The sequence below is a fragment of the Lithobates pipiens genome, unplaced genomic scaffold (genome assembly GCF_037356315.1).
Source record: "Lithobates pipiens isolate NorthernLeopardFrog02 unplaced genomic scaffold, aLitPip1_a1.2 Scaffold_19, whole genome shotgun sequence".
NCBI lineage: Eukaryota > Metazoa > Chordata > Amphibia > Anura > Ranidae > Lithobates > Lithobates pipiens.
This window is the reverse complement of record NW_027507764.1, coordinates 511403969-511427767: the sequence shown is the minus strand read 5'-3', so window position 1 is coordinate 511427767 and position 23799 is coordinate 511403969. Positions and strand designations below refer to the sequence as shown.

Genomic DNA, 23799 nt, shown 5'->3' with positions numbered 1-23799 from the left:
GCATGGCCAACGTTGAGTTCCATCTGAATGGATGAATGAATGAATGAAATACGTGTATAGCGCACAATGCGAACTGAATCGCCTCTAGGCATGGTGGGCATGTCACAGATTAGGCAGTTCTTGGGCAGGTTGTATTCCTTTTGGAGCTCAGCCAGTCGAGCACTGGCATTATATGACCAGCAGAAATGCACACAGACTTTCCTGGCCCGCCTCCGGAGATCCTGTAAGCCTGGGTACCTGCCCAAGAATCGCTGTACCACCAAATTAAGGATGTAAGCCAAACAGGGAACATGGGTGAAGTGTCCCTGTCGGAGAGCAGAGAGGAGATTGGTGCCATTGTCGCAAACCACCATTCCTGCCTGAAGCTGGTGTGGTGTCAATCACCTCTGTGCCTGCCCCTTCACAGCTGAAAGAATCTCTGCCCCAGTGTGGCTCCTGTCCCCTAAGCACACCAGCTCAAGCACCGCATGGCATCTTTTTGCCTGAGCTCTTGCATAGCCCCTTGAACGCCTACGGAGCACCGCTGGATCCGAGAACAAATCTATAGAGGAAGAGGCCATGGAGGAAGAAGAAGAGGCATCCTTCCCAGCTGCCAGCAGGGTCACCCAGTACGCCGTGAAAGATAGGCAACGTCCCTGTCCATGCCTGCTGGACTATGAGTCAGTGGTAATATGCACGTTACCACTGACCGCCCTGTCCAGCGAGGCCAAGGCATTGCCTTCCACATGCTGGTAGAGAGTCTGAATTGCCTTTCATGAAAAAAAGTGGCGTTTGGGAACCTGCCACTGAGGTACCGCACATTCCACAAATTCACAAAAGGGCGCAGTCTACCAGCTGAAAAGGCAGCAGTTGGAGTGCTAGCAATTTAGCCAAGCTAGCATTCAGCCGCTGGGCATGTGGATGGCTGGGACCAAATTTCTTTTGCCAGTTTAGCAACTGGGGTAGGGAAATTTGCCTGCTACAATCGGACGTAGGTGTAGTGATAGCAGATTGCCCGCAAATACTTGGCACACCTAATTCTACACCTTCATTCCTCTCGGTGTAGGTTTCTGAGAGAACTGAAGTTATAGTGGGGTTGGAAAACCCAGCTAATAATGAGCAAGGAGAGGTCTGCCTTGTTCTTTGGTGTGGGTCTTTTAAATACGCTTGCCAACAGATTGCACGGGAGTTCGACATATGTCTGGTCAAGTGGCTGCTGTTTTGGCCACGCTTGATACGCTTCAGACATATGTTGCAAACAGCAACAGTGCGATCTGCTGCACAAATCTCAAAAAAGGCCCACACCAAGAACCTTTGGAAAAATGCACGGAGTCAGCAGCGCCCTGCACATACAGAGTTCTGTGGTGTGATGCAGGTGGTTGGCTGCCCTTAAGCTGGCCCCTGGAGGGCATCCTGCCTCGGAGATGTGCCTCCTCCTCCTCTCGCCTATTAGGCACCCACGTAGACAGTGAACTCATTATCCCCTTCCTCCTCGTCTCTGGAGCAAACCTGGCAGTATGCTGCAGCTGGGGGGGGGGGAACATGACTGCCAGTTTGTTGTCTTTCTTGGGCACCCCCTCTCTGGGCTCACGTTACTGCCTTCCTCAATCTGGGTACCATCACTGGAGCCTTCAAAACTCTGCCCATACTCCTGCAGCATGTACCCAACACTGTGGTCGAACAGTTCGGGGGACTCCTCAGGGCAGTGATGGCGGGGGCTAGGGAACGAGTGACTGATGACATTGAGCCGATGGAAGAGGCCACTTTGACAGCTGCATTAGCAGCCAAAGTGCTCTGAGCCTGGATGACAGAGGATGAGGACGGCTTGGTCATTCACTCTACCAACTCTTCTGCATGTTGTGGCTCAATGTGGCCAGCTGCCGAAAAAGAGGACAAGCATGCCCCACAGGCACGTACTGAGGATGCACCGTGTCCATGACCAGCAATGTTAGCTGTATACACAGAGCCTGCATGCCATCTTTTAGTGGCCTGTGTCTGCCTCTCCTTGTTGGCCTTCCAGACACAATGTATTTGATTTATTTGTAATGTATTTGAATAGGTACACCAGGAATGGCCTGCAGTGAGATGTAGCTGCACAAAGCAAGGAGATATATATATATTATATATATATATTAATATATATTATAGAGACAAACACACACACATACATACATATATATATATATATATATATATATATATATATATATATATATACATACACACACACACACACACAGATTCTGAATATACTGCAGTTAACTGAATCAACTACCTGCCTGTAGTATATTAGGAACAGGAATGGTCTGCAGTGAGATCTAGCTGCATAGGATACAGTACTGAATATACTGCAGCCTGCCTGCAGTATATTAAGAACAGAACAACAGGAACGATCTGCAGTGAAATCTAGCTGCACAGGATACAGTGCTGAATATACTGCAGCTAACTGAATGAATTGCCTGCCTGTAGTATTATTAGGAACAGAACAACAGGAACAGTCTGCAGTGAGATCTAGCTGCACAGGATACAGTACTCAATATATACTGCAGCTAACTGAATGAATTGCCTGCCTGTAGTATATTAGGAACAGAACTACTGAGATCTAGCTGCACAGGATACAGTACTGAATATACTGCAGCTAACTGAATCAACTGCCTGCATGTAGTATATTAGGAACAGAACAACAGGAATGGTCTGCAGCGAGATCTAGCCAAACTGGATATAGTATACGCAATATACCACAGCTAACTGAATGAACTGCCTGCCTGTAGTATATTAGGAACAGAACAACAGGAACAATCTGCAGTGAGATCTAACTAAACTGGATCAAATGCCTGTCTGAAGTAGATTAGAAATAGTAAAGCAGGAACAGTCTGCAGTGAGATCTACCTAACTGAAGAAACTGCCTGCTCAAAGTAATGAAATGACACACTCTCTATCCCTCTATAATGCCAGCAACACACTACACAGGGCCAACGTGCAGGCGGCCTTATATAGTGTGGGGCGTGTACTTAACCCAGAGTCATAACTGGCCTTTGGCCAATTATGGCTCTGTTTGCTTACGGCGCTGTGATTGGCCAACGCATGCGGGTCATAGTGCATGCTTGGCCAATCAGCCAGCAAGCCACTGCGATGATGTAGTGCAGTATGGGCAGTGATGCATTGCTTGAATTTGGTGTGAATGGCCCATAAGGTTTGATCTTCAATGAACGATCGAACAGCCGATGTTCGAGTCAAACTTACGTTCGACACGAAGCTCATCCCTAGAGAGTAGATTGGAAAAGGGTGCCTCAGCGGGACTTTAAAAAGGACAGGACAAATACTTGGTAAGCAATGTATCATTTTACAACAAAGGTTTTTATTTTACTTTGTGTAAAAAATGTAGTAATATGGGCAAACGACAGCCCATCTAGTAAAGGGGTAGGTATTACGTGTATAGATACAAAAAGCAAGACAGGATGCAATAACAATGAACACAGAGAAAAAAAATACAGGTAATATATTCCTATTCCGATGCGTTTCGAGTGTTTCAAACTCTTTTCTTCAGGGAAATGGATCAGCATAAATATAGTTTAAATCTATAAAGAAAAAAATAACATAAGAATACATGGCTAATGCACAGGACACAGTGATTATAGTCACAGTGGCATACTGACATTGAGTAAGACCTGTGTTGTACTGACCCTGTATCAGAAGCTCTGTACGTCACAAATGCATCCATTTAAACAATAGATAAAAACAGTGATAGACCTCAGGAAAACCGGATAAGCGGTGCTTGTTGGGTGAACCCTTCCCCTTGAGGCTCGGGGCATTCCATCCAGGGTGGGAGCTATTTTAAGGATCAGTTTTTACCTCCTGGGTCCTTCATCGAAGATACAAGGCAGCGCTTATCCGGTTTTCCTGAGGTCTATCACTGTTTTTATCTATTGTTTAAATGGATGCATTTGTGACGTACAGAGCTTCTGATACAGGGTCAGTACAACACAGGTCTTACTCAATGTCAGTATGCCACTGTGACTATAATCACTGTGTCTTGTGCATTAGCCATGTATTCTCATGTTATTTTTTTCTTTATAGATTTAAACTATATTTATGCTGATCCATTTGCCTGAAGAAGAGTTAGAAACACTCGAAACGCATGGAATAGGAATATATTACCTGTATTTTTGCTCTTTGTATTCATTGTTATTGCATCCTGTCTTGCTTTTTGTATCTATACACTTAATACCTACCCCTTTACTATATGGTCTGCCGTTTGCCCATATTACTACATTTTTTACACAAAGTAAAATAAAAAACGTTGTTTTAAAATAATACATTGCTTACTAAGTATTTGTCCTGTCCTTTTAAAGTTTTGCTGAGGCACCATTTTCCAATCTACTATTTAACTGGGATGTGGGTCAGGCCATTTCCAGACCATTTGAAGCACTTACCTCCCTCTATATCCCTATTAGAGAGGGAAGTCCCTGCCAGTCTAAAATCTTTGAATGTAATTTGACATTCATACTTTTGCCCCTGGAAATTACCACACTGTACCACTTAAGAAAACTAGGAATTTATTATTTCTTTTAAATATTTTCCAGTGTACAAACTACCAAAATAACCACAGCAGGACATGAAGCGCATAGAGGTAAAGAACCTGTCTAGGAGTTGTATATGGCTAGAACCCGTAGGAATTGCAGCTAGATATTACATATCTACTGTGCCATTTCTAATGTAGAAGCCAGTCCGATCAAGTCTACAACCTACTTATATACAGTCAATTACTGCTATGTAAATAAACTTTTTTAGAATATCTGGCAGGTCTATTAAGGCAATCCGCAGATACAAATATGCACAAATAAAGCTCTAATTTACAAAATGTAACATCATAAAAATTGTAACATTATAACAAAAAAAAAAAAAAAAAACACATACTGTTTGTATCCATCACCTACATACAGAAGAGGGAACTATTTTGTTGCCTATCACAGATCTCAGTGACAGACAGGGTGCAAATTCCTGAACACCACTTCAGCATATTAAATGTCACCTCTGCTAAATACAGATGATGGGCACATGCTTAAAGGGGTTGTAAAGCTTAGTTTTTTATTTTCTAAATAGGTTCCTTTAAGCTAGTGCATTGTTGGTTCACTTACCTTTTCCTTCGATTTCCCCTCTAATTGTTTTTTTTCTTTGTCTGAATTTCTCCTCAGTAAACTTCACACCATTATCCGAGCGGTGTTTAGTCAGCCAGAACAGCTTACCGAGGAGGAACAGGAAGTGAGAAATTCAGACAAAGAAAAAAAACATTTAGAAGGGAAATCGAAGGAAAAGGTAAGTGAACCAACAATGAACTAGCTTAAAGGAACCTATATAGAAAATAAAAAACAAACCTTTACAACCCCTTTAATAGTCAGTCCACCCAAAAGTTATATTTATAGGCTGATGCTGGAAGGCTAAATCACTCACTAATGTGTCTCCAATAGTGAAAGTTCCCCACAAAGTGCTGCAAAAAACATACCCGGCACAATGACATTTCAACTTAAAGCAGAATACGAAAGATATTCATCAATACATCAAATGCATTTTTTTAAATGCAACTAGTATCCAATTCAGCACTCAGACTTAAAGCAGGAGGAACAACACTGGGAACCAACCAGATATGCTGCCTGCAAATATGCAGAAAAAGAACAATCTGACAGTAGAAGAGAGCAGAGAGTGAGCATAGTGGTTCTCAACCTCAGTCCTCAAGGACCCTCAACTGGCCATGTTTTCAGGTTTCCTTTTTACTTTGCACAGCTGCTTTAAATCAATATCAATGACATGGTATCGATAAGATCTATTTTCTCTAAGGGAAGTTCCCAAAACATGGTCCATTGGGGGTACTTGAGGACTGAGGTTGAGAACCACAGTCTTGCACAACCTGAATCATTGGTCCATGCGTCATATCTGAAGAGCCAGAGAGGTTTATTAGAGAACTATTGAACACATAGATAACACTGCTAAAACACTATCTGTCTAAAACCAAGCTTCTTCTATTTAGATCAACAGCACAATTATCCATTCCTTTTCACATGCCAGGGTGCTGGGTGTAATCCTAGACTCCAATTTCTCATATGAGCTCTACAGTCAAATCACTGACTAAATCATACCACCTTAACCTCTAACATTTCCATAAATCACCACTTAACTAGTGACTCACAAAACATCATGACTCCTTGGTTATCTCCTGCCTTTGCTACTGCAACTCCCTTTATGCGGGCCTACCTTGACATAGGCCATCTCCCCTTCAGTCTATTAGGAGTGCTGCTGCTAGACTTGTACACCCCACTATCCAATCTGTGGCTGCTGCCTCGCTCTTCCAAGCCCTTTACTGGTTTCCACTGCCCCATCATACAAAATTCAAACTACTAACCACAAGCTACATCACCAACCTCATCTCAAGATATTGCCCTAATCGTATTCTCCACTCCTCCCAACACATCTTGCTCTCTAGCTCACTTGTCACCTCCTCCCATACTTGCCTTTAGGACTTCTCCAGAAGCTCTCACATAATCTGGAACTCCCTATCCCAGTATATCCGGTTAGCTCCTTACCTGTACACCTTTAGGCGATCTTTGAAAACTTGATTGTTCAGGGAAGTCTATCCTGCCTCCACCTAAAAACTACTTCCTCAGATCATCCCTTGCAGCTATTACCTTTTGTCACACCCCCCTCCCTTTTAGATTGCAAGTTCCAGGAGCAGGGCCTATTCCTTCTGTATTGACCCGTATATAAAAATGTACCGCCTCCCATTATATTAGGACAGTGCAAACTGTTAGTGCCATATAAAGCCTATATAATAATAATAATAATAATAATAATAATAATAATAATGATAGGGGAGTAAGCACCTCCTGTGTTCAGTGTGCAGATGGCAAGTCACTCCCGAACCCAGAAGCACAGACTACTACAGTGAATTTTCTAGCATCCCTAGCACCCCTCCAGATGTGACACATGGACAATTACATATAACCAAGCTGGCCCAATGTAAGTTTAGAAAATACCAATCTTACGGAGTTCTGCTTTATTTGCGCAATCCAAACACTGTCACACGTGAGGTGCGGACATGCGTTGTCATATGCAAAAAATACATTCTGATCTTTAAAGGGCTGTAGAAACAGATGAAATGAGCAAGCAGGAACATCAAACTGAAAGGAATTATGACAGGTGAGTTTTAAAGAATATGCAGCAGCAGATCTCTCCATTAGAGTTGTACAAAGATATAGGAGTGTGTCTGGCCACTACACCCCATGAGCTTCCTTCCAAACCAGAAATATCTATTTTGGGTGGACTGACCCTTTAAACTGCTCTCAGTGATATCCAACTTTGGTTATTAAGTGCAAAAAAAGGCTTTATAAAAAAAGTCCTGACTCGCCAGGAACACCGGCTGCAATATTATTTATTCAGAAGTCCAACAAGGTTATTTCATGCTGTCGGTCCATTTTGGCCAAGCTCGTCTTTGAGGAGGGGATCCGGAAGATTGGAGAGACTGGTATTCGGGATGGAGTGAGGAGATCCTCGGTCTGGTTCAGTGAAGTCTTTTTCAATGTGTGAACTAAAAAAAGGAGGAGAGAGAAATGTAAATGGTAGTGATTAGATTGTAAGCTACAACAGAGCCCAGCAACCAACCCCTTGGTGAAAAAAATTTACCAAAACCGGTATCAGAAGCTTAAATTGCATCTAGCACGCATAAAACATTTAAGATATTTAGTGCCTACCTTACAAGCATACCAATTTGAAAAATGATTGGATATTGACAATATTGTTCAACATAACACCCAGCAGAAACTTTGCTTGCATAGCTCAGATAATAATTTTTTTCCCTAGGAGAGAATCTTTTCACTTTACTCACTCCAGGCATAGCGACAACCTTTTCCATTGACACATTCCACATGTTTCCCCCGCTAATTAGTAGAAATATCCAGTATTTCTGAATACACGAGCATGCAACACCCTCCCTTTTCCTTCCATGATGGAAGCGTTTGGGTCTCAGTGGCCAATCGCCTGACTTTGAACTAATTGACATGTGGGAGGTGGAGAAGCTCAATAACCTTGTCTAAGCTCTGAAACAAAAAAAAGAGGCAGATACTTGTTAATGAAGTGCTGCCCATCCATGTGAATTATACTTTTGTGTTTCTTTTGATTGGTTTGTTAGGCTATAAATGACACAAATGGCACTTTTGATTTGTATTTGATCAAAGTCATGCAGGGTCCAAGGATTTATTCAGCCATAGTTTGCTAGTGCTGAAAATGACACAATATCTTGGTTAGCGGTACAGCTGAGTGATTGTGGCCCACCTGTCATCCTGCCCAGCCCAGCATTCACTTACAGCCACTCCAAGACAATGAACAAGTCCATCAGCTTTGTTTTTGTATTTTATTGAGGGATTAAAACTTGGAAGGGGTTAAGAAATTAATGTGATGCCCAGGAAAAAGATTCTTGCATGGTTTGGGACAATTTAGATACTCTCCTCATGCACAACACTTGCTACAGACCATCTCTCCTCCTCCCTCCAGCACAGTTCTTCTGGCACAGCTAGCACATGGCTAGGCCTGACTTTTGGTTTCAGCAAGACCTTAGCAAAAATACCTTAGAGTCAGGGGCTGCAGGCCCCTATGGTGTAGTAAAGAAAGTCCTGATGCTAGCTGCCCTCTCTGGTGGAATGCTGATCCCAGTCAGCCCGCTGCAGACCCTGACAGTCCTCCCAGCTGCAGCAGCCCGACTTCTGTCAGTGACATCACAGTCTCTCCCGCTGGCTCTACATTAATCTGCGACTGCACACTCCAAGTCCACTCTGCCATGCCTCTCCCAGCTCTCCAGACTGTGCCCGTCACTCACCGACACCTGATGGATTCCTTCTGGAGACTTGCCCAGCAGTATTCCCCACATTCCTCTCCCACTCCAGTTCAGGGCACCCCTTGGGTTGTATGTGGTTCCTGTTCAGCTCCACCCCCTGGCCCAAGCTCACCCCCCCCCCCAGACTAGGGGGCTCCCTCCAAGGACCCAGACATAATACACCATCTCCAGTTCTTCCACCCAAAGAACTCATCCCCAGCTGGGCTGACTCCAGATATTTAAGGAGGCCTGTCCCCTGTCAATCCAGGTTGGGGGATTGGTCAGGGCTCCTCAGAACACCCCGGACAGCTCCACCCTTCTTCCCTACCTTCCTTCTAGAAGCAGAAGGGAGGTAACTGAAAGATGAAACTAACTGAGTCAACAGCCTACTCTAAGCCACTCCCAGTCAGCTGATCAAAACAAACAGGCCTAGATTTTGGCTAGGCCTGCTTAAATGTACCTATGCTGACAAAAACTCTAGCACACTACCTAAGTAGAGAGTGCTACATTTGATTGAAACTACTGAGTCAAACAACATATGGCCAGAAGATAGTTAAAATTATTATTATTTCTAGGGAAAATATGACCTCATCAGTTGCTATGGAAAGGTCGGATGGCCTGCACAGCTTTCTGGGTTGCTGACAGGAGCACAGATAGAAGAAGAGAGGAGGTGCAAGCTGTGCCCTCTCCTTCCTGTCTGTACACAGGATCTCCCCCAAACTGCTTCTATCCTGGCAGAAATAATTGTGGGTAGAGGGAGGTAATCAAACTCTGCAAAGTCCAATCTGAGTGTGTCCTGCGTTATCTGCTGTATACAGACAGGTTCCTATAGGTGCTGGGGAGTAGCACAGCCCGCACCTCCTCCAGGCTTTTCCCACCTCCTCTTTGCCACTGTCACTACTCCTGTAACGATGAGAGGGATGTGGTGGTATGTGTTTTGTATTAGTAGGGGATTTGGAGGGAGGAGAATTTGTGCTAGAAGGGAGGATTTTTGGAGGAGGGGGGAATCCTACACACCACTTAACTCTGCCTTACAAACTACATGTTAGGGCATGCAGCATGATAACCTGCAAAAGTATAAGTTTTCCTGCACAGCACAAAAATGTTCAGCCTTTTTTGCCATGTAATGGCACCTCTAAGCATCTAGCAAAAAAGTGTAGTTTGATGCCTGTTAAAACGCATGGTACGTGGTTTTTGTGCGGCACAATTTATAAAAAGGATGACAGGACCTTTTTAGTGTTTTTCACTAGCATACAACAGCCCATTAAAAAAAAACATGACATGCGGGGGATGCGCAAAGAAGCAAGCATGCTTGGACGCACCTCCTGGTGTGAACGAGCTGTCAGACTGGGGTGCCCCAGGATTGTGCACAATTCTAAAAGATGCCTTGATGAAAAAAGGTTGAAAAACATTGCCAAAGACTGCAGGAAAGAATGATTTTGGTCAGTTCTTGAACATCTCAAAATACCAGCAGTAAAGGTGTTACGTGCCATGGTGCTTTCAAGTCTTCATTCCTCTCTATAAAAGTGAGGGACGGGACTTTCTTACACTCCTAGAGGGAGCAGCTCAGTGCTGAAACAGAGCTCAAAGTAAGCTTGATTTTTAGTAGGCCAGTCTTAAGTGGCTGGATGAGAGAAATCCATCTATTCCCCCATCCACACTAAACAGCATGACAGCTACCGTATTCTGCCACTACTCCTGATTAAATACAAGTTCTGTTTGGCCAAAAATATGCAGACCGGCTTCTTCAACAAAAGTAGATTGAAAAATCGACTTTTGCTGAGCGCGGGGGCGAAGGTTGCCAACAGAATCACCCACAGCTCAAATTTTGTAACATTCAGCAGGAATTGGCCAAAATTTGCACAGTGTATGGCTAGTGTTAAAAAGCTGATAGGGAAAATTACAGTGGGAATCTCACCGATATGGGTCACTAACACTTTCCTTCAGTTTTTTTTTTTTTTTACCTCACTGGTCTAACAGGATAAAAATAATCATCACAGCCTGGAGACAAGAAGAACACGGTGCTCTGTTCACATCAGCAGGGGGTAAGCACAGAAGCACCCACTCCCTGGAGGGAAGTGTCATCCAGAAATATGGTTCTGCAACATTTTTGTGCTTGTGCTTTATTCACTGCTCATCTCCTGTATGATAATTTTTCATTTGAGGGCAATTTAAAACAATGCTGCTCAACTTATGGGGGTATAGGGGGCACACATGCCATCCCTGTTATCTTCAAAAGGGCCACATATAATATTTATTATTTGTAATGCTACAGAGACCATCATAGATTGACCATTTCCTTGAGTAAATCTTTAGAGACAGTTTAACAGGAGTGGTTTCAGACTGAAAGGAGTTGTAAAGGCAAAGGGTTTTTTAGCTTAATGCATTCTATGCATTAAGCTAAAAAAACAAAACAAAAAAACAGTGTAGCGCCTTCCCAGCACCCCCCCAATTACTTACTCGAGACCCATCTCTCTCCAGCCATGTCCATGAGTGTCTTAGCCATCTGGGACACTCCTCCTGAATCAGCCAATCAGGGGAGAGAGGGGGAGGGGCCAGGGCTCCGTGTCTGAATGGACACACGGAGCTGTGACTCCGCTTGGGTGCCCCCATAGCAAGCTTCTTGCTGTGGGGGCACTCGGCAGGAGGAAGAGGCCAGGAGCAGTGAAGAGGGACCTGAGAAGAGGAGGATCCAGGCTGCTCTGTGCAAAACCAACTGCACAGAGGAGGCAAGTATAACATGTCTTTTTTTTTAAAGAAAAATAAGAAACACTTTACAAATCACAGCTGTGTGTGGCCCTTGGACATCAGGTTAGGCATCAGGAATTTAGAACATTCAATTGTGTCCTAGCTTTGCACCTGTCTGAACATAGATAGAAACATCCTGACCTTAATTCATCAAACTGCAATCCCAAAGCATGCCATTACCGAAGGCATGAGAAAAATGATACAATATATTGAGGGGCCATTTTAGCTTGGTTCCAGACAGGAGGAGCTTTATACCACATTTAGAATACACAAAGGTTATTGTGCGGTTCTTGAACTCCTACCTGCCCTCGATGAGTCTGTGTACACTTCCAGTTAAGCCATTGCCTCTCAGTGTGCTAGGTATATCTTTGTTCTCCTCAGACGGTGTTGGGGGCTCACAGTTCTCCAGCAAAGTCAGTGCTGTCTCTTCTGCTGAGCGGTCCGCCCTTCCTTTCTGGATAACACTACTCGACTCTTTGTCTTCTCTTGGAGACAGGTCCCCTGTACTCCTGACAGCCATTGTGGTCTCTTTGTCGAGGAAATCATGGCTGGTGATTGCCATGGCAGATACGCCATGGTTGGATTTGGCTCCAGTGCTGGTTCCCATGGATTTGGAGAGGACTTTCAAGTTGTGGGAGCTGGACCTGTGATGTTTCTTCTTGTGCTTCTGGTTGGAGTTCTGTTTGATAAAGAATTCACAGGACTCTTGCAGGACTCTTCTGCTCTCTGCGACCGGGCTACAACACAAGAAATCTAAGGTTAGAACAGGGGGAACCAGGAGAACATATAACAGACTGAAATCCTGCTAATATACATTCGGCTGAATAAAGAACTGGTCTTTAACAATCTCAGTTTTGAAAGGGGGATACAAGATTTTTCTTCTTATAGAAAAAGGTAAATATTAATGTTTAATCAATAGATTAAATTTATTAGTTTTACGTTTAGATTGTCTGATAAAAACAGGTGAAATGTAAAGTAAAAATCATAGATACTGGATAAATCGAACACCATTGATTGCTCCTTTCTAGCTTCAGACATTTGTAACTGTCTCAAGGAACAGTGCAAAGAGCAACATATAAACAATAAATGTAAGAATTCTGCCGCTACCTCCGGGTAGGAGGATTAGGTTTCAGCAGAACATGGAGAGATGTCAGAGAAAAACAAAATATGTGCTGATTAGACAGAGCGGGTGCACACAACTACATGAGGTTTATCATTCCTGCTCTAGGCAGACATGTCCCCTGCTGACATTGCCTGGAAACCCAATCACATACCGCAGAGGAGAGGAAGTGCTGCATATCTCCATACAAAACACCCATTCAAAGCAGCTACGTGCTTGCAGGTCAGCAGTAAACCACAGAGCTGCCTGTCTGCAGCCAAGGCTGCCGTGGTCTGGCCATAATGTAACCAAAAGCAAGCAGGAGCAACAAGAGAGCCTTGTCCTACCACACCACCTGGGCGCTCACTCATTTCCTCCAACATGGCCACTTATAATAAAACTAGCAATCGTGCGCCTGGGATGGGAAGGCAACATGAAATTGGACACATTATCATTGTGAATTCCACTATGAAGGCAACCACATGACAGCCACAGGAAATCTGGACATTTAGTGTTTCCAACTGTCCCCAATTTGGAGGCACATTTTTTGCTTTCTGGAACCAAAGTCCCTTTTACTGGTCTGATGTACATGCCTGTATATGGAAATATACTATTTTCTACTGTATTAGGGCTGTTTCATATGGGCAGACTCCACCAGCAGGGAATCTGTCCACCGATCCCCGCTGAGAAGATTGATGGCAAGTCTTTGTCCGCTCTGCACAGCCCACTTACCTCTATGAGCAGTCGGATGGAAACAGACCTCCTGTTCATTTCCCTCTGACTGTCATCTGATCCAATGGACGCATGTCTGTTTACATCCACCGCTCCATAGATGGCAATGGATGGTCCAATAAGGTCCACCTAAAAAAAACTGACGAGAGCACCCGATCGGTTCGACCATGTGAAAGGGGCCTTACACTCAACTCATCTTCAGGTTAATGCATTGGATGTTTGTAAATATTAGTATTAGATGACTCTAGTACTAAATACTAAATGTAGTGTCCAAAAAAAATAATAAAAAATCTATGCATTTAGCTGATCAATTTTCATGTTATTTTTGTTAATTTTATTTATTTATTTTTCTACACACAGTTTGCAGATTTAGGCAACATATCCACCTATGCTAACTTTTTAGAGCATGATATAAACTCAAAAAAACATTGTAGGACTCAATAGAAAATTAAACTATATTCAATAATAAAAAAATATGACCCTAAGAAAACACACACAAACTATTAATTTTTCCAATTCCTTCTTGGAGTTGCACCAACAGTATTGGCGTCTACTTGTTGCAGTGGTCAGTGAACACAAAGTGCTGCACTCCCTGCATACAACATGCAAGAATAGTTTGGATATTACAAGACAGTCTTGTACACAAGATTGGGTTTCGGGGAAGGATTGGGACCTATTGGCTGGGGACCAACTTTGTGGAACAATTAAATTGTACAATGCAAACTGTAACTGTGCCATAATGCAGTTACTGGTGGGCATGGTAAGGGGTGGGCTCTGGCAGAAGGAAGTCCCCCAGCACCAACTTCCTTTGCGGCTCTGAGTTGTCATCTGATGTCTCCTGTATTGAATTGTATTTTAACTGTACTTTCTGCACTAACATTGTAAAGCAGTGGCCAACCTGTTGGCGCTATATAAATCCTGTATAATAATAATAATAATAATAATAATAATGATGACCAAATGCAGACAAACTGAAAAGGAAGTGGATAATGGAACATGTGAAAAAGGGGAGTCACAAATATGGTAAGGGGAATTTACTTAAGCTGAAGAAGATAAAATCTGGAGCATTTGTGCATTTAATTTCCCAAGCTTAACTGAAAAAGGTGAACATAGAGCCTTATTTGTTACAATGCACAGCTACTGCAGATTTGGGCTTCTTTGATTTTAGTAAAATTCGCCCCATTTTTTTTTTGTGACCCACCATTTCCAGTATCAGTGTAGCTCTCAGCATTTGGTCATATGACAACTCACAGTCAACAAAGCAAGTTAGTGCTGGAGAACTTCCTTCTGCCAAAGCGAAGTCTGAACAAGTTGCAGGCAGCTATATAATGCCCACCATGTGTAAATGGCTGTAGAGTCTACTGAGCATCTTTGTTGCAACTGTAGCGATTAGTGTACACTGACATGCATATTTCCCCGCACTCGGATGACGCATTATTCTTTATCATGTTTAGTGAAAGTAACACTGCCAGGCTTTACACAGGTAACTACAGTCATATTTACGCTGGTCCATGCTTCAAAGCATTACATCATATACAACAGTATAATAAAACAAAAACTAAGTAGACCATGTACTCTGAAAATGGATGACAAATCAGGTAAATACTCTAAAACAATAAAGGTTAAGGGCACTGAGCCAAGGTACAAATTTCATTACATGTGAAAGAAAATTCACCACCTTGCAGAAGGCATCTCAAGAGGTTGTCAAGACTTGGCAGCTTGTCACCGCTATGCCATGGCAGCCTGTAATCCACAGCACGTGTCTCAAGCAATACAGTATTAGGGAGCACTTGAGTTATAGCGTCAGCTATGACACCATTTTCCATGCAAACTTCAACAGCAAAAAAAAAAATACAAAAAAATAAATAAAAGTTATATACTTTTTGTATGACATAATTTTTCCCCAAATCACAAGATCACTGTGACTCAAGCATTAGCAGAGACTTGAGGGGCACACATGAAAAAGGGGCATCATGAAAGGGAATAGATCATTCTGTGGTGCAGCACTTTGCTTGCATATGAAAATCAATAATCTGCCATAACCACACACTGTTACGATATCTACAAAAAAAAAAAAAAACTTCACGTTTCATATTCAGAAGGAATCATCTAAAATAAAATATAAATTATCTTACTCTTTTTTGTGACTCCGGTTGAAAAAATTGGCCCACTCAGAGCAGGTCTTTTTACTTCCAACCCAAAAGATAGCGGAAATCCCAACAATCAAGGTCATCACGTACTTTGTTAGAAACAACCCCAGGTCTGGTCTGGCCATGTTCTTTAGCTGTAAAAAGAATTTCATAGTTGTGGATGACTAGAGAAGTTACAGATCTATAGTTATAGTCAGAAAAATGTAGCTAAGCTCCAGGCAAACTACTAAACATACATATTAAAAGAACACATGGGAGCAGTTTTTACCTGCCAAAGGATTTCTGAGACTTACCAAGCACAACTCTGTCTGGCAGGGCAGTAGACCCGACTTTGCTATGCTGTAGTTAGTCAACACTTAGGCCGCGTACACACGCGGGGACTGTTCGCCCAACTTTGTCCGCTGAACAGTGTTTCGGCGGACAGTCCGCCCGTGTGTGGGCTTTCAGCGGACAGTTTCAGCGAACAGTCTGCTGAACAAAGTTTTTCGGAAATTCCGAAAAACTGTCCGCTGAAACTTGGTTTCAGCGAACAGTCCCCTCGTGTGTAGGCTTGTTCGTCAAACTAAGTTCCGCGCATGCTCAGAAAGGATTTACACGCCGAAAGTTGTAATGCAGTGTATAGGACGTCGTATTTTCCATCCCGTCGTACGTGCCGTTCACGTCATCGCGCACGGTTTCAGCAAACTGTTCGTTCGTCGTGTGTGGGCAAGTCCGTCCATGCTAATTTTGAGCGGACTGTTCGCTGAAACTGTTTGACGGACAAAGTTGAGCGAACAGTCCCGCGTGTGTACGCGGCCTTACAGGTCTTGTCCTTCCCCCCCCCACCCTGTGACTGAACAGTGAAATGAGAAGCAGCAGACTGATGGGCTAATCATTCTGCTCTCTCCTTCCAGATGAACGAGCACATGTACTAGAACTGCAGAATTTATGTCCGAATTATTCAATTTCAGATCAGAAGAATAGCTTGGCAAAGGTTCTGGATGTACAAAATGGTCTATAATCTGCCAGCATGCCACCGGGCATGCCAGACTGTAAGAGAATACATTTGAACTCTGTCATTCCCATTTAAACCATTCATTAGAATGTATTCATTATGTAATATTTTTTCTTTTCACATAGAACTGCAGTAATTATGAAATTCAGTCTTGAGATCCTCCTGTTCTCCCCAGCACAGCAAGTCTCATACTAGGAGGAGGAGTGACAAGACTAGGACCAGTAAAACTCTGCCCTTTCTGAACATGGCTACAATAAGTTAAAGCATAGCAATTGCCCTATTGATGTACTGCTTCTCCTTCAATGTCCAAACAGCAGCCTGGGGAAGGCTAGTGACCAAGTTGTGCTACCCAATTGCAAATCACATGAGGTTGAACTCACTACACAGTCTGGCAGAGGTGCCTGGATTGCATCAAGAACAAGTCTAGTTTAAGGTGACTGAAGACTACTAGATACATCAACAAGTAAAATAAATCTTTATACATTTACCTGATACGGGCATGGAATATGAAATTGCTGGCAGTGGTCAGCTACCCACGTCAATTCCCATGTGGACCTTGACAACTGTTCATAGACATAACACACCAGCAGTATTCCCAGGGGAACAAGATAAGTGCCGCTGAAAACTCCAATACGGATCATAAACTTTTTCAATTTCTTTTGGTTCCTTTCATCATGCTGGATGACTTGACGGACGTTGTTTAGAGAGATAATCCCAGCCAAGAGTAGGGAAAGTCCAATAAAAACACTGAAGCACAGAGGTAACAGTACAAAATATGTGGACACATTTTGGTCATAAAGTCCAACAAAACAGACTCCACTTATATTGTCTCCTTCTACTTTGTTCATAGCTAGAAGAATGACAGTAAGTATTCCAGGAATGCCCCAAGCCACAGTATGGAACCACATAGATTTCTGCTCTATGGCTTCAGAGCTCCACTTCTGACCTGCAGCCAAATACCACGTTATGGTAAGCATGACCCACCATATGGTCCCAGCCATGGTACAGAAATAAAGGAGCATAAAAATGACAGTGCAAGCTTTGTTCTGAGAACCAAGGACCACGGTTCCTGATAAGTTTTCACTTGGGTCATGACAGGAGACGGAGTTCCCCATAAGAAACCCAATAAAGTATATAAGTGAAACAATGCTGTAACAGACTGAATAGAAAATGATTGGCCTCTCCGGGTACCGGAACCTTTTCACATCTATCAGGAAGGTAAGGAACGTGAAGAGTGTGGCACAGAGGCAAATTATAGAAATTATGCCAATAAAGTTTTTGGCAAAATCCAAGTCTTCTTTTTTGAAGTACATGTTGGGGCAAGGTGGTGAACAGTGATCCACTCCCAAAAATTTATATCCTGCTGCTTGGGAGGTTTTAAGGTGGCGTGGGCACCAAAATCCATAATCTCTTTTAACGGTGACTACAGGCTTGCTTGTGCCTTGTGAATTCTCCTTTTCAGAGGCTTTTGATGCTGAGCAGTCTTCCAGCCTGATGGATGGAAACAATGGATTCATGGTTACATATTCAGTTTAAAGAGTAATTCATGTATGTATTTTCACAATGCGAGTCAGGAAGTGACACCACAAACATACAGTAGCTCACAAAAGTGAGTACACCCCTCACATTTTTGTAAATATTTTATTATATTTTTTCATGCGACAACACTGAAGAAATGATACTTTGCTACAATGTAAAGTAGTGAGAGTGTACAGCTTGTATAACAGTGTAAATTTGCTGTCCCTTCAAAATAACTCAACACACAGCAATTAATGTCTAAACGGCTGGCAACAAAAGCGAGTACACCCTTAAGTGAAAACATCCAAATTGGGTCCAAAGTGTCAATATTTTGTGTGGCCACCATTATTTTCCAGCACTGCCTTTACCCTCTTGGGCATGGAGTTCACCAGAGCTTCACAGGTTGCCACTGGAGTCCTCTTCCACTCCATGACGACATCACAGAGCTGGTGGATGTTAGAGACCTTGCGCTCCTCCACCTTCCATTTGAGGATGCCCCACAGATCCTCAATAGGGTTTAGGTCTGGAGACATGCTTGGTCAGTCTATCACCTTTACCCTCAGCTTCTTTAGCAAGGCAGTGGTCTTGGAGCTATGTTTGGGGTTGTTGTTATGTTGGAATACTGCCCTGTGGCCCAGTCTCCAAAGGGAGGGGATCATGCTCTGCTTCAGTATGTCACAGTACATGTTGGCATTCATGGTTCCCTCAATGAACTGTAGCTCCCCAGTGGTGGCAGCATTCATGCAGCCCCAGACAACGACATTCCCACCGCAATGCTTGACTGTAGGCAAGACACACCCATCTTTGTACTCCTTACCTGGTTGCCAAGACACACGCTTGAAACCAAATAAATTTATCTTGGTCTCATCAGCCCACAGGACATTGTTCCAGTAATCCATGTCCTTAGTCTGCTTGTCTTCAGCAAACTGCTGGCTTTCTAGCGCATCATCTGTAGAAGAAACTTCCTTCTAGGACAACAGCCATGCAGAACAATTTTATGCAGCATGCGGTGTATGATCTGAGCACTGACAGGCTGACTCCTGACCCCTTCAACCTCTGCAGAAATGCTGGCAGCATTCATATGCCTATTTAGCAAAGACAACTTCTGGATATGACGCAGAGCATGTACACTCAACTTCTTTGGTTGACCATGGCGAGGCCTGTTTGGAGTGTAACCTGTCCTGTTAAATCGCTGTATGGTCTTGGCCACCGTGCTGAAGCTCAATTTCAGGGTCTTGGCAATCTTCTTATAGCCAAGGGCAGGGCATCTTTATATAGAGCAACAATTTTTTTTTCAGAGCCTCAGAGAGTTCTATGCCATGAGGTGTTGAACTTCCAGTGACCAGTATAAGAGATTGAGAGCGTTAACACCAAATTTAACACACCTGCTCCCCATTTACACCCCAGACCTTGTAACACTAATGAGTCACATGACACCAGGGAGGGAAAATGTCTAATTGGACCAAATTTGGACATTTTCACTTAGGCTGCGTACACACGCGGGGACTGTTCGCCCAACTTTGTCCGCTGAACAGTGTTTCAGCGGACAGTCCGCTCGTGTGTGGGCTTTCAGCGGACAGTTTCAGCGAACAGTCCGCTGAACAAGGTTTTTCGGAAATTCCGAAAAACTGTCCGCTGAAACTTTGTTTCAGCGAACAGTCCCCTCGTGTGTAGGCTTGTTCGTCAAACTAAGTTCCGCGCATGCTCAGAAAGGCTTTACACGCCGAAAGTTATAATGCAGTGTATAGGACGTCGTATTTTTCGTCCCGTTGTACGTGCCGTTCACGTCATCGCGCACGGTTTCAGCAAACTGTTCGTACGTCGTGTGTGGCCATGTCCGTCCATGCTAATTTTGAGCGGACTGTTTGCCGAAACTGTTTGACGGACAAAGTTGGGCGAACAGTCCCCGCGTGTGTACGCGGCCTTAGGGGTGTACTCACTTTTGTTGCCAGCGGTTTAGACATTAATTGCTGTGTGTTGAGTTATGTTGAGGGGACAGCAAATTTACACTGTTATACAAGCTGTACACTCACTACTTTACATTGTAGCAAAGTGTAATTTCTTTAGTGTTGTCACAGGAAAAGATATAATAAAATATTTACAAAAATATGAGTGTACTCACTTTTGAGAGATACTGTACCTTCCTATGAAGGGAACTGTGCTGGGCTGTAAATGAAAAATGCTAACAAAAACAGTGCTAACAGCAAGAGCAATATATCAAATGTTTTCCTTAATTGGAAATTAGCTGTACTCAGTTTGGATGCCATATTCAATGTAATTTTTTTCATGCAGAAATGTACTAAAATAAGCCACATGACTAGATCTAACATCAACATAACTAGCTGGCATCTGCCAGAGTGAACCTATTAAAGTGCATGTATGGCCCTTTTTTTTTAGTTTGGCTAGAATGTGGAAGAATTAGACACCCTGTCAGGTTTTTATTGAAGTCTGCATCTACACTTCAATGACAATGTTCACCAGATTAAGTAGTAACCTAGGAGGTGCCTACAGATACCTGCAGCAGCCTGCAGTCTCTGCCACAATGGCCATTCTAAACATAAAGGTCATTTTGATTGAGCAAAGATCCAACATTTTATGCTAATGTCAAAACCCGAGAGTCCCATCCAGCCTTCTGTGCATTTTTATTGTCCAGTGACAATCCCCAACATAATAATGGGCCAAAAGAAAGGATTGGGCAAGCTTCCACACTACCGAGAAGTTTAGAAGCATTGCCTTATCAAAACCGCCTGGGATTCAGCCATAATGGAGATTGGGTGCCTGCATTTCACATGCTTACGGCTCCATTCACATTTGGTGTTTTGGACTCTCAAGCAGAATCACACAAATTCTCCACTCACATCTTTGGGTGCGATTTATTTTCAATGGCACCTAAAACACGGTGCGGTTTTGCCACAATGAATTACACAGCAATCGTAGCAAACTGCAACATACAACGCTTACCCAAAAAGGAGCAGGGAGCTTCTTTTAGGTAACCAGCTTAAACCGCTGCGGTTTGCTGCGATAAAAAATGCAATACATTTAGGGGTCATTGAAAATGAATGGCACCTGAACATAGTTTTTGTGATTGCAGATCACAGGCATAATCTCAGTGGTTCTGTCAGAGCTCCCAAAATGCCAAATGTGATTGGAGCCCTAGCACCTCTAAGGCCTCATGCACACTACTGCGCTGAAAAACTCACCCTTAGGAGGTTTTGGCATTTTTTGACAAATTCCCTGAACTCAACTTAATAAAAACCTGGGTGTCCATGCACATATAGGCTTTTACCAGAGATTAGGAGCAGCAGAGTTTACAGGCAATCAAAGCTCTTCTCCTGAACACAGAAGAAATTGTGTTTGAGAGGCGCTTTTGGGCATAAAAAATGCCACATGCGCCTAAACGCTAGGAGCGTTTAGCACTTCATTATTTATTCATTTAAATGATCAGAATAAAATAAAAACTTTGGCAAATAAAATAATCACCCAAACACCAAATGCGGCTAAACTCGCCTAAACTGGCTTGAAAAAACACAGCTTACATGAGTTTTTTTACAACGGATTTTCTGCAGTCAAAAGAGACAGCGTTTACAATAAACCAGTGTGCACGAAGCCAAAGTTGTAAACTAGTTTTATGTGAAAGGAAGATGTGTCCAGATTATTAACAATAAATATAATTATTTTTATGATATCAGTTTTTCTTGTGCTCCTACATTCTTGTGCTCCTGCACTGTACTTTTAGGTTACATACACATGGACGCATTTGTCCATGCAGCATAAATGTGCACTATGGGAACACTATAAATGGAAGGTAAAAATGGGACTGCAGAGTAATGACTGTGGGGGATCAACAGAGCTGGGGGACCTGAGCATAAGAGACTAGCATATGTCACACATGGTGCGCATCATGGGAGCAAAATAGTGGGAGGTGAGCAGAGAGGGGAGGAGGATCAGAAAAAAAACAGATGATCAGCAGAGCTGGGGGTCACTGCTGAGTGGGGGATCAGCAGAGCTGGGGGGTCACTGCTGAGTGGGGGATCAGCAGAGCTGGGGGTCACTGCTGAGTGGGGGATCAGCAGAGCTGGGGGTCACTGCTGAGTGGGGGGATCAGCAGAGCTGGGGGTACTGAGCAGGGGATCTGCTGAACGAGGGTACTAACGAGCTGAGGATCTGCTGAACAGGGGTAATCTGCGGAATGGGAATACTAATGAGCTGGGGGATCTGCTGAACAGGGGTATTAATGATCTGGGGATCTGCTGAACAGGGGTATTAATGACCCAGGGGTTCTACTTGGCCCCTTTAAAACAAATAGAAAATCAACACACAGGGCATTTGCCAAGCTTCATTAACCACTTTCAGACCGGACCATTTTGCTGGTAAATGACCAGAGGTCTTTTTACACTTTGGCACTGCGCTGCTTTAACTGGTAATTGCGCGGTCATGCAATGTTGTACCCAAACAAAATTTGCGTCCTTTTCTTCCCACAAATAGAGCTTTCTTTTGATGGTATTTGATTGCCTCTGCGATTTTTATTTTTTGCGATATAAACGTAAAAAGACCGCAAATTTTGAAAAAAAATGATATTTTCTACTTTTTGTTATTAGAAAAATCCAATAAACTCAATTTTAGTCATACATTTAGGCCAAAATGTATTCAGCCACATGTCTTTGGTAAAAAAAAAGTCAATAATTGTATATTTATTGGTTTGCGCAAAAGTTGTCACATCTACAAACTAAGGTACGTTTTCTGGAATTTACGCAGCTTTTAGTTTACGACTGCCTATCTCATTTCTTGAGGTGCTAAAATGACAGGGCAGTACAAAACCCCCCCAAATGACCCCATTTTGGAAAGTAGACCCCCTAAGGAAATTGATAAGAGGCATGTTGAGCCCATTGAATATTTTATTTTTTTGCCTCAAGCGATTGAATAATGACAAAAAAAAAATTTTTTTTTTTTTTTTACACAAAGTTGTCACTAAATGATATATTGCTCACACATGCTATGGGCGTATGTGAAATGACACCCCAAAATAAATTCTGCTGCTTCTCCTGAGTACGGGGATACCACATATGTGGGACTTTTTGGGAGCCTAGCCGCGTACAGGGCCCCGAAAACCAAGCACCGCCTTCAGGCTTTCTAAGGGCGTAAATTTTTGATTTCACGCCTCACTACCTATTACAGTTTTGAAGGCCATAAAATGCCAAGATGGCACAAAACCCCCACAAATGACCCCATTTTAGAAAGTAGACACCCCAAGCTATTTGCTGAGAGGCATGTTGAGTCCATGGAATATTTTATATTTTGCCACAAGTTGCGGGAAAATTACAAACTTTTTTTTTTTTTCACAAAGTTGTCACTAAATGATATATTGCTCACACATGCCATGGGCATATGTGAAATGACACCCCAAAATAAATTCTGCTGCTTCTCCTGAGTACGGGGATACCACATATGTGGGACTTTTTGGGAGCCTAGCCGCGTACGGGGCCCCAAAAACCAAGCACCGCCTTCAGGCTTTCTAAGGGCGTTACAGTTTTGAAGGCCATAAAATGCCAAGATGGCACAAACCCCCCCCCCCCAAATGACCCCATTTTAGAAAGTAGACACCCCTAAATTTAGGGGTACACTAGTGAGACTAGGTAATAAATGGCGGGTGCCCTGAAACTATAAAAAAATAACTAACCAACCAGCGTCACCTGTAACAGTTATATGGTGATCACTGGTG

At 43.1% G+C, this 23799-nt stretch overlaps 1 protein-coding gene across 2 annotated transcripts in view; it reads right to left on the bottom strand.

Moving 5' to 3' along the window:
* Positions 1-4518: 4518 nt before the first annotated feature.
* FZD6 (frizzled class receptor 6) overlaps positions 4519-23799 on the bottom strand; it is a 106899-nt gene continuing 87618 nt past the window's right edge. For both annotated transcript variants that reach the window (XM_077493141.1, XM_077493142.1), the window contains 4 exons: positions 17051-18053; positions 15554-15702; positions 11890-12324; positions 4519-7558 (listed from right to left, as the gene is read on the bottom strand). In XM_077493141.1, coding sequence (XP_077349267.1) covers positions 7429-7558; positions 11890-12324; positions 15554-15702; positions 17051-18053 — 1717 coding nt within the window. In that variant the 3' untranslated portion in view covers positions 4519-7428. The remainder of the gene's footprint in view (positions 7559-11889; positions 12325-15553; positions 15703-17050; positions 18054-23799) is intronic.